The sequence below is a fragment of the Mauremys reevesii genome, linkage group 9 (assembly GCF_016161935.1).
Source record: "Mauremys reevesii isolate NIE-2019 linkage group 9, ASM1616193v1, whole genome shotgun sequence".
In the NCBI taxonomy this organism is placed as follows: Eukaryota; Metazoa; Chordata; order Testudines; family Geoemydidae; genus Mauremys; species Mauremys reevesii.
This window is the reverse complement of record NC_052631.1, coordinates 86,768,265-86,779,701: the sequence shown is the minus strand read 5'-3', so window position 1 is coordinate 86,779,701 and position 11,437 is coordinate 86,768,265. Positions and strand designations below refer to the sequence as shown.

At 45.8% G+C, this 11,437-nt stretch overlaps 1 protein-coding gene across 5 annotated transcripts in view; it reads right to left on the bottom strand.

Moving 5' to 3' along the window:
- Positions 1 to 1,535: 1,535 nt before the first annotated feature.
- The window catches only part of COL4A6 (collagen type IV alpha 6 chain), a 188,827-nt gene continuing 178,925 nt past the window's right edge, over positions 1,536 to 11,437 (bottom strand). For all 5 annotated transcript variants that reach the window (XM_039488503.1, XM_039488501.1, XM_039488500.1 and 2 more), the window contains 9 exons: positions 10,759 to 10,884; positions 10,211 to 10,327; positions 9,193 to 9,354; positions 8,077 to 8,175; positions 7,336 to 7,482; positions 6,029 to 6,145; positions 4,469 to 4,660; positions 3,943 to 4,229; positions 1,536 to 2,867 (listed from right to left, as the gene is read on the bottom strand). In XM_039488503.1, the coding sequence (XP_039344437.1) occupies positions 2,607 to 2,867; positions 3,943 to 4,229; positions 4,469 to 4,660; positions 6,029 to 6,145; positions 7,336 to 7,482; positions 8,077 to 8,175; positions 9,193 to 9,354; positions 10,211 to 10,327; positions 10,759 to 10,884 (1,508 nt within the window). In that variant the 3' untranslated portion in view covers positions 1,536 to 2,606. The remainder of the gene's footprint in view (positions 2,868 to 3,942; positions 4,230 to 4,468; positions 4,661 to 6,028; positions 6,146 to 7,335; positions 7,483 to 8,076; positions 8,176 to 9,192; positions 9,355 to 10,210; positions 10,328 to 10,758; positions 10,885 to 11,437) is intronic.

Here is an 11,437-nt window from a genome sequence, read left to right as displayed (position 1 = left end):
AAATGTTTTCCACAAATATTTGCTCAAATTTTTAAAACAAACACTGGAGTTATTTGAGTTTTACTGACACCAATATTTGCAGAAAGTGAATTTCAAAGTCAAATACCATGCGACTTATCCGAGCAGGCCCAACTAAAACGCAGATCAGGTATCTGACATGGATGCATCATCAAACTATGGAGTGAAAAAATGAGATGTTTGTTGAATAATTCAAAGTTGTGATTGATATTTTGCAAGCAGAAAGAGGTTACATCAAAGAATAAATTGTTGACTGCAAGTTATTAGCTCAACTCCAATTGGGCTCAACCATGCAAGGGTCCGCAGTACCCTGACCATGATCCAGCAAAACTCTTAAGCTTGTGAGTAGCCCTATTGAAATCAGTGGGCCTACCTGTGTACTTAAATTCAACCACGTGCTTTAGTGGATAAAGGCCAGTGTTCTAAGTACCCTGCTAGACTAAGTCAGTAATAAAGAAGAGTGATTAAGTCTTTCTCCTGAATCAGTAGCAACTTTCTGTAGAGTTTTCTTTCAATTAAAAAAAAAATTGAATTTACAAGGCCCTCACTTCAGATCCTCTAAAATGCTGATACCTGTGGGTGTCACCAACCTCACTGTAGAAAGAAGCTGAAATTAATAGCTTTAGCCTTAGTTAATTCTCAACATGGACATATTGTATTTATGGCTTTCCCTTAGAATATACAGGAAAATAGAAAGTGAGTACCACTGATTGTAATTATAACCCAAAGGAACTGTGTGAATATTTAACAGTGCATTAGAAATACAGTAATGTGTTTTTTAACTAGTAGAAATAAAGCCCAGAGAATGAGGAATACAATGCAGGTGATTTTAGCAGTAAAAAAAATGTACATCCAACAACTGCTTGCTTCTGTGTTTCCATAAACTTGAATGCTAAATAATAAGGCTTCTACATTTTAAAATATACACAATTCAAATACTTACAAAAAAACTGTTCCAAGGCTACCTCAAAAATATGATTTCATATGTACTGTGATAGACCCAGGCCAGTTGGGTACAGCAGAGTCGTAGAAGACAGATATACTGGCCACTGGATAAGCAGTTTTCTGTTCCCTGACTGACCAGAGCAGGGGCTGCTCCAGGCTAGAGTGGATGCCTGACTCTAACCTGCAAAGAGTCAGGTGAGGCCGTTAAGCTAATGTGAACACCTGACTCTAATTAAGGCCCCTCTGCTACTGTAACAGGGCTCACTCCTGTCAGGCTGGGGGAAAGGAAGTGAGGCTGAAGGGCTGGCTAATGAAGATACTCTCAAGCCACTGGAAGGGAGCCCTAAGGTAAGAGAGAGAAGCGGGAGAGCTGTGAGGAAGTGGCCCAGGGAAATGTAGCAGTTCTGGTGATGAAAGGTCAGCTGTCAACAGCTGCTGCCACTAGGGTCCCTGGGCCGGAACCCGGAGTAGAGGGCAGACCTGGGTTCCCCCCTCACCCCAACCCGCCACTACAGAAACACCTCCTGGGAAGGGAAGACAGGTCCCTGTCAGGACAGGAGGCTAAACTGTTCTTGAATAAGCCCGTAGGGACAGAGACTGTGGGAGTTCTCTCACCAACCTCCTTGCTGGCTTATGATGAAAAGGGCTCAGTAGACTGTAACCCTGGCCCTAGAGAGAGAGAAGGGCTACGTGGAGGGTCTCAGTGAGCCTCTGAAGCTGGTATAAACTGCCTGGAAGCACAGGACCCACGGAGACAAAGTCGGAGCTCTGCCACAGTACGTACTAATGAAATTATTCTAGGGGTCACAAATTGCTAGAGTGCAAAAGGTAATGACAAACCTTGAACTGTGTCCTTACAAAGAACACATTTCAATAGAGAGAAAGCTGTGCTGAATAATGAAAATGGCTTTAAGTTCAAGTAGAAATCCACATTTTTCACTGGGGAAATCACAGCTGGTCTGAATTTGGCTCCAAGTTGCTTGTGCATCACTGAAACCAAAGATTTTGCCAACTGCTTTAAAAAGCAAAACAAAATGAGCTCATCTTTAAGTAAGAACTTCCCAGGTAAGCCAGTTTTCAGTCTTGAATGCTTAATATTCTGAGCACCTGCTGCAGTGATTTGTTTTAATTAGTTTAGAGTTAAGTTCCTTTCCTATCGAAAATCCACTTCATTACATATTTTCTCATCTAATCAAGGCTTATTCCCCAAGGCCATGCCAAATGCTTTGTGCAAAGACAACTCATCAGTGAAGCACCAACTTATTTAAGAAAACCTATCGTTGGCTAGAGATGAGTGCATAAAAAGGATGGGTGATATAATATGGAGTGCTTGTCACTCTGCAATCTGAATGAGAAAGGCACAGAGACTTTCTGAGGTAGCCATGAATAGGAAAACAAACAGAGAAGCAAAAGTGTAGCACCATGTTCCACAAAACAGTCAGAGGTTTCAGAGCATTGTCTGTCCCTCCTTCCGTCTGTGTGAAGTCACGTTTCTTATGGCTCTAAAACATAATTTCAGTAGTGTTCTGGCTGTTGTAACTTATCCACAACCCACCAGCAGAATGGGCTTGTGTTTATATTTCTTCTTCCAATGACTGAGGTTTAAACTCTTAGGTAGCAAAGTTTTATTTGGGTTGGTTTTGCTACAAGTTCTTCATGCACACTTGGCAACGGCTGACCCGCGTTCGGAGCTGTCCTGCTTTCAGAGTTTCTGAGGGAGGAGCACTGACGAACTGCTGCGTGCGTTCGACTGTCGTCAGCCAGAAGCTGTATTTGTTTGCAAAGTAATGGCAGGTTCCTCTGGCACCGTTGCATTCGATGAAAGGAGTAGCACGGAAATCCTCAAGACAAGAGCCGGGTGACACAAGGGACTGACCTCCGCCTTCTGCGCCAGCTGCAGTGTGCTAGAATGAATATGGTTATTTAACTGAGTTCCAAAAGAAGGAGATAGGCAGTTACATAGGGACTCATGGGATACATTTGTTGCAGTGAACAAAATGGGGAAATCTAGATTGCTCCTCCATGACACCTGTAGCTACATATCACTTGGGTCAGAGTTACGTAGGGTGACCAGACAGCAAGTGTGAAAAATCGGGACAGGGGCTGGGGGGGTAATAGGAACCTATATAAGTTAAAGACCCAAAAATCGGGACTGTCCCTACAAAATCGGGACATCTGGTCACCCTAGAGTTAGGGGGGAAGCACAAGAATGCAAACCCCGGGTTGAATATAGGATTCTGGTAATATAAAAAAGCAGCTTTTCACTTATAAAGTGAGCAAATTTGAAAACAGAGACAATAAAGAATCTCATATTGCTGTTTTTAGAATCATTTTGCAATCACACTTTAATGAGCTACCAGGAAATCTTCTTGTAGAACATTTCTGGGAAAAGTGTGGGAGAAGGGGTTAAATCTGTGCTATAGTTTAATTGTAGTGGGGTGGCCATGTTGGTCCCAGGATATTAGAGACACAAGGTGGGTGAGCTAATATCTTTTATTGGATCAATTTCCAGTGGTGACAAAGACAAGCCTTTGGGCTTACAGGTCTGGGAAGAGCTGAAGAACAGCTGAGCATAAGCTCAAACTCATTTTCTCACACCAAGAGAAGTTGGTCCAGTAAAAGATATTATCTCACCTTGTCTCTCTATAGTTAATTAGCCTTTTTGATGTTTAAAGGAATCAATTCTTAAGGGCCATTAGTCTCTTTGATAGTATGGAAGTGTTCTATTTCTTCCACCCCACCATGAACTTTATCAATACACTTGAGAAGTCAGCTAAATGGCAACAAAATGGCTGAGGTTATACTAGGTCTGCTGGTAATACACCAGGAACTCCTTAGGTCTGGAGCTATCAGTTTCTTGGACGCAACTGTTAAAACTAGCGAACTTCGTGGCTGAGTCAAAGATGAACTGCCAATATTAAAACAAGCCTCAGACCTCAAGTGTGACCGTCTTTGCATTAACAAATCGATTTTTCTCACCATTAGGAAAGAGTATCCAATCCATAGGCTGCGCCAGCCCTCGGGGCACTGTGGGATGGTAATGTCCTGGCTATGTACTGCAATAGCCTGGGAAGGTGCTTCACACACCGAGCAACGACTGATGTACTGTGGGATCTCCAGACGGCTCACTGGCATCATGGGGATGGGAGCAGTGGTGGAGAGCCAGTAGGATTTGTCATTTCGGCTGGCATAGTAGCACACCTCATAGATGTTGCAGTAAATAAATGGCATGGTGCTGAAGCGAGGCAAGCAGGAGCCAGCAAAACCTGGGTGGGAATGGAGAGGAGAACAAAGGGCACATTAAGCTGCTGCCAAAAGGCAAGCGCTAGTAAAGACCAGACCCAGATGATAAGCAAGTGGCAAGTATCACTGCACCCTCAGTGTTGTATTCCACCTCAGATTCACACCTCTGACAAAGCCCAGTGAAATCAGTAGGAGTTGTGCAGTGTGTATGGGGGAGTGGAATTTGACCTGCCTCATTTGTGACAGAGTCTTTTTGACTTACCGAGATCCTGGTTGTGCGCCTTTTCCTGCCCCTCCACATACAGCAAGCTGTACCCCTCCCAGAGCTTATTCATTCCAATTGGGCATGGCGGAATCTGCTCCGATTGGCTGTGCTTCACCAAAGTGTATCCAACGCCTACACCCCGACCTGGCATTCCAGGCAAACCAAATGGGCCTGGCTTTCCAGAGACACCTGGGAGAGAAAAGTCAGTCACAAGTTGCGAGTACACGGCGAGTGAGTTAGCTGACTTTCTGCATCCGTCCTTGTGTTTGGGCATTTATGTCACTTCTGTCACAACTAAACAACAACGTAAAGCTCAAGTATTGATGGTTGCCATGTGATCAAATAGGCCTGGCTGATTCTCAAAGCCAGTCAGTACCCTATGATACTGACTCACTTTTCTATATCATTAATTTTTCTGTCTCACCCAATCACTGTGGTATGCAGGCACTTGCACCTGTAGTTCATACTACAGTAATTCTGCCTTGCCCTTGTGGGTGAGGACCTCCAGCACTCATTAATCCCCACACTAGTGCGTAGGTGGTGGTGTTTTATTCTGATGGCACAGAGCTTCAGTAGCTTGTCTCAGGTTACAGAGCAAGTCTGTGGTAGAGCCAGGAACAAAATCCAGACACTCTGACTGTCAGTCAAGCACCAGGATGTACCTCCCATTCACCGTCCCACTCCAACCACATTTCTTCTCTCTGATTCACCCCTCTTCAAATTCTACAGTGAATGCCCTGTTCCTGTGCTTCCAAACCCTCCTGATGACTCCCTGTTTACTACAGCTAGAAAGGTGTCCATCAGTCCTATACAATGAATCCTCAGTAAGGCTAAGATTTTTATCATGGATATTTTCAGTAAAAGTCACGGATAGGTCATATGCAATTAAGAAAAATTCACGGAAGCTCCTGACCTCTCGGTGACTTTCACTAAAAATATCCCTGACAAAATGGGGAGCTGCGGAGTCCCCACACCTCCAACAGTGACTAGGCAGCTGTGGGGGCCCCAGCTCAGAGATCTGGGGGCCCCCACCATCTGCGGGGGCTTGGAGCTCCAGGCTTCCCACCACCCGGGGTGGCCAGGAGCTTTAGGGAGCCCCTGCTTTGCACAAGCTCAGCAGCTTGGAGCTCCGGAGGGCCCCTGCCACCCATACCCAACAGCTGTCAGGCCACTGTGGGTGGTGGGGGGAACCCTACAGCTCCCAGCCGCTGTGGGCAGAAGTCACAGAAGTCTTTGGAAGTCACGGATTCCTTGACCTCTGTGACAAAATCGTAGCCTAAATCATCAGTAGTGACAGATAGCAATTGCATACTCTACAGCATGCTGCAGTGGGTGAGTTTACTCCCAACTGTTTCACTAAAGGTGAAATTCACGTCAATGCAGACACAAGGCACAAGATCCTGGGCACCACACAGGTCCTTCTTTTTTAAGGCTATAATGTGGAATGTCTGTGATGTCTCAGGCCTTGCAGCATCACTGCATTAGGAGGCCAGTCTGGAATCTTGCTGATTGAGCACTCATAGAATATCCAAAGAACAAATTAAAGAATAAAATTACCTTCCAATCCTGGTGGCCCTGGAATACCTGGGGTTCCTGGATCCCCAACTGCGCCATCTGGCCCCGGTAAACCAGGACGTCCCACCTGACCTGATCTGCCTGACAGACCTTTTGGACCTGTAATTAAATGTAATGATTATTATTTAATTTGCTTCTTACATCAAAGCTTTCACTCCTGGCATCAGCAGAGGGATGTGTCATGATTAGCAATGCTGAGGGCTTAAACTTAACAATTCTTGTTACAAACAGCTTGGCACCATGATTCAATATGACCTTCGACCTGCTGCGTGTAACACATTCAGGCATTACAAATGAACAGAAGAGGCAGTGTTCAGATCTGGGTCAGGCTCAGGCTCCGGTGGATTTGAGTTTGAAGCCAAAGCAGCACTTGGCATCATATCCAAACCTGAATCCAGTAAAATTTTGTGATTATTTTCATCTGATCTCTCAAGATTTCTGCCACTGTAAACAGAGAAAAGATTACCTGGTCTCAGAACTGACTGCCACCATTTTGGGGTTAAAACCTTACAGAAGCAGCTATCCTTGATTGATTTCAGCCATATCCAAATCAGAAAATGGGCCTCCTTCAATTTTGGATCTCATATGATCCAAAGTTACATAATGGCAAGTTTAGATCCATGGATTTGAATCTAAATTCCCCTCTCCCACCTGCTCTAAAATTCAATGGGATTAGCACTTGAGGTCTCTGTTTAATATTGTCATCTTGTGCTTTAGACCAGTGTGCAGGGAAAAGAGCAGACACCTGCTGGGATTCTGTCTCTCCAAGAGCTTGCACACAGTGAGAAATTGTGTTTATATTTAACATTAAGTTGTAATTATTTTCCCAAATGACAAGGAACATTCAGCATTGCAGTGGTGGGTATGTAGGACCTGATCCTGCACCCACTGAAGTCAATGGCAAAATTACAACAGTGCAAAATTAGGTTCCTAAAGCATTACAGTATTTCATGTTGACACAGTCCCTATAATTCTCCATGATGAATCATTCTCAGACTGATTAGATCTGCTGCCAGATCTGCGTTGCCATCATGCCAACTGCATCATGACTATTGCTTTCAATTCCATGAACCTAACGCAAAAGAGGCTATAAAATCCCATGAACATAATGTACAAGAAAATATTTCTAGCCAGTTCTAATTAAAAAAAAGACACACTGTGGTCATTTCCATTACAAAGCTTCTAAAGAAAAGCATATGAACTTTGACAGCACAGTTTACAAAACAGCTTCCTGTGAATGCAAGAAGTCCAGCGTTTCAGTTTCACTTATTTGATTCAGTGCACTTTACCTTGCTGTCCATCTGGTCCCTGAAATCCACGATCTCCAGCATAGCCAGGGACACCATCAATTCCTGGCAGACCAGGTAGCCCTGGAGGAACTATGACTTCTTCTGGTTTTGGTACTAGGCCTGGAGCACCTGGTGAGCCTGAGAAACCTGTACACATCACAAATGGCACCATAAGTACCCCACATAAAGTGCACAGATAGGATGATCTACTAACACAAGGATGTAGTTCAACAAATTGAGGAATCCCTGTATAGCACTGGGTATATTCCCATGACTTCCCAAGCTCTTGTTAAAAGTCCCTAATTTCCCTAAGTCCCAGCCCCTTTTTTATTTCTTTGGCTACAAATATAGGTTGTTGGGGATCTGGGGGAGAAACAGAAATCCTCCCCCCACCCCCCAGCAGGAAAGACACAGAGACTGATAGAAAGATCAACACAGAGAGAGTTCCAATTTCTGCAAGCAGTTGTCTCCACAGAGAAAACACTATAGAAGATACATTTTAAGTAACAAAGTTGCAAAGACTGGTTCCCAACTTCCCCAACGTCTGGGCGGGTTTGGAGCTGAATTGCTGGTTTATGCCCATCCCCATTTAAAAGTCACCAAAAGCTCAGGCTTTATACTTGGGTGGAAAAAAGGAATAAAACACAAAATAACAGAAACCTGCTAATTGTGCTCCCCCACCTTCCACCCCACAAGCATTTTGCAAGTGCAGTACAGCTCTCCAGGTCATCCTGTGCTTACCTCGGCTACCAGTTTCACCTTTCAGCCCAGGAATTCCAGGGTCCCCTGGAAGCCCATCTTTACCTGGCATCCCCATAAAGCCTGGCTCAGCCTTCACACCTGAGAAGATACAGAGCAAAGAGTAATGGACCTTGAAAACGAATCCCTGGTTCTGTACCTGAGAGAAACACTGGCAGATGCACCAGTGGCAGAGGTGTGGTTCTCAACTACATAGTCACACCCTTGTGCCAATTCTGATTCCCAGAATCGACACATCGGCTGGGCAGCTTTGTGAGAGCCTCCACTGTAACATTATTAGCAGGGAATCTTGTACTTAATCTGAAATCACTACAAACACCATTCCCTCTTGTGGAAAAACCCCTGGAGGGGGTTCTGGGGAGGAGGTATCTTCCCCATGTGAAATTCCTCCCCACTGACACCCCCCAGGGGGCAGGGTTTGCCCTCACAAATAGGCTCTGGAACCCACCCACAAACCCAGGGAACCTGCCAGAGGCCTTGTGCCCTCACAGCAGCTTTGATGTCCAGCGTCCTTCCTCGCCTGGCTCCCAAGCTCTGTAGAACCACACTTCCTACTGGGGAGGACCAGAGGATGGGTGATGTGCTCCCCACTGGCCCTGCCGTTACAGACTGACTCCCCACAGACCACTCTGTCCCTGGCCCCTCATGGATCCCCAAGTCCATGGTGTGGCCGAGGCGAGGCCCAGAGGATGTGTGGATGGGTAGGAGAGAGCTGTGGCAGCAGCTTTTCCTGGCCCACAGAAGAGGGGAGATCTGTACATGGATCTGGGGATAGGCAATCCCAGCCAGCAGCAGCAAACAACAAGCACAGTGTTCTTGTCTGTGGGCAGCCGTTACCTAAATTGATGAGGAGAAGTGAAAAAATGCAAGGTGGGATTTTCAAGAGTGCTCAGGGCAGGCTGGCCTAATGTTGCTCCATCACTGTAGGCGAAAATGGAGTGCTTTGGAGAAACCTACCTTCAGCGTTCACGGAACAGAAAACAAATCCCAGAGTGCCACACACCTACATCAGAGCTGATGTCACAGCTATCATGCTCTCAACATGTGACAGCTCTTTATACTCCCAGGGAACAGCTTGAAAACACTGTATGAAAATACCTTTAAGTCCTGAAGCTCCTGGAATTCCAGGTGGACCGGGGAGTCCCATGTCACCCTTTATGCCTGGCAAACCAGGAACTCCAGGGCGACCTGGAAGGCCAGTATCACCTTGATTGGAGGCTGGGCCAGAGAGCCCTCGAGGACCTGGAGGGCCTGGGGGGCCTAGGAACAAAATGGGTGAGAAAAATCAGTTTCTGTAACAGCTGGAATGCTGCCATTATCCTCAGCTGGCCACCTATGGCATTCTCATTCCTTCATTCTTGGCTGCATGGGAGCAAGGTTTCCAGGGTGAGGGACATCCTATGGACATCAAAAATATCATTTCCCCTTCATAACGGTCAGCTCAGCAGGCCAGGAGGAGGATTTGCTACAAACGATTGTGTTCTAGGTCAAATCTCTATTTCTTTTGGTTCCCCAACTGCCAGCGAAGGGAGTTCACATCCCTTCACATGGCGAGCGCTGGTGAGTCATGCTGCACTGTGAATTATCAGAGCATGTACAATGATGCTCTTTGGGGCAGGGACCATCTGTTTGTTCTGTGGTTGTACAGCACCGAGCACAGCAAGGGCCTGGTCCATGAGTGGGGCTCCCGGGCACTACTGCAGTACAAATAAAAAAGTAACAACAGGAATGATGATGAAATCTCAATAAAATAATTAAATCATACTAGTGATTAATGAGAAATCATTATTTTGCACTTATATTGCCACCTTTTAGCCCAGGAGCTCAAAGCACTTACTAAGTTGGATAAGCACAGTATTATTATCCCCATTTTACATCGGAGGAAACTGAGGCATAGCACAATAACACCATTTACTCCAGGTCAGTGGAAGAGCAAAGACCAGAGAACCCAGACCTCTTGATTCTCAATCCTTGCTCTAAACACCAGATTAGATTGACTGACTGCTCATAAAATCCAATTTCCCCTTCTCAGCTGTTCACAGGAAATGAACGGCAGTCAACCTTGCTATTTCCACTGCTAGAGCATATAACACAAATGAGCCTCTCATCTCCATACCTGGATTCCCATCCACTCCAGGACGGCCAGGATCACCACGTCTCCCAGGTATATTTGAAGGAAGAGAGATGCCAGGAGGCCCTGGTAAACCAGGCAGTCCCAAAGTACCTGGAGGACCTAGAATTACAGATGAATATTGAACAAAACCAGGAAATGCCTGCATCCCTATTGCGATCATCAGGGATGATCCGCGTGGACAGTGTAACATCAGTATTGGTAGAATTAAGGGGTATGGGATGTTATTCCAAACAACACCCCATCCCCCTCCAGGGAAGGAACAAACCCCCTTTCTCATTAAGTGAGAGCACCCTGAGAGAGCTATAAAACTAGTACAAACTATTCACTCAGTCATTTGTCATACATTAGACCATGCCATACCTTCACTTTGTGTTTGCACATCTACAAACCAATGACCCCTTCATATCTTTATGACTGTGAATTTCCATTATTAAACTACACTGACCCTACATATGTCCCAGCTGCCCCAAGTCTAGGTATATTCTATTAGTCAATACAATTCATCTGCTTCTACAGTCGTTACTATTTACCCGTGTCTCCTGATGATCCTTTCTGCCCAGGGAGTCCTGGGGCTCCTAGGCCAAAGCCCGGGGAACCTTCTTCACCCTTAGGACCTGGAAGTCCTGCAGGGCCGTTCAGTCCAGCTTCACTCAGACCTAATCAAACATGTTTAAAGAGGACAGAGGAGCCTTTTACAGCTGCTTTGCTGTAAGTCCGTTTGCATGTTCAGTCAATATACAGTGTTAGCCACCCACCCCTTGGCTGCCTGGAGTTCGGAGAAGTCACTGGGGCTGAATCTGGTCCCAACTCCAGTCCCTTATATGCTGCTCTGGTGGTGCACAGTGGATGTAAAGATGACCCAAGGGGGCTGGGGAAGAATTCTCCCAGCCTAAGAGCAGCATAGCCCTTTCATGAGCCCTGGTGTAAGGATGTGCCCATAGTGCTTGGTGCAGCAGGGATTCTGGGTTCCAGCAAAGCCCATAGTCAGCTTGGGAAAGTCAATTTTGCCTCCAATCTCCCTGGATTGTGTCTTCTGTGCCACTCCTCTCAGGAGACACAATACAAGAGTTGAACCCACTGTTCAAAAGACTTTGGTTTCCAAGATGGAGGGGTCAATCAGCATCCACTACTCAAGAAGATTTGGAGTGAAGCATGAGGTGCTGCAGGATAGAGGCAGGGCTCTGGGAGATGCTTCCCATGGTGTGTTGG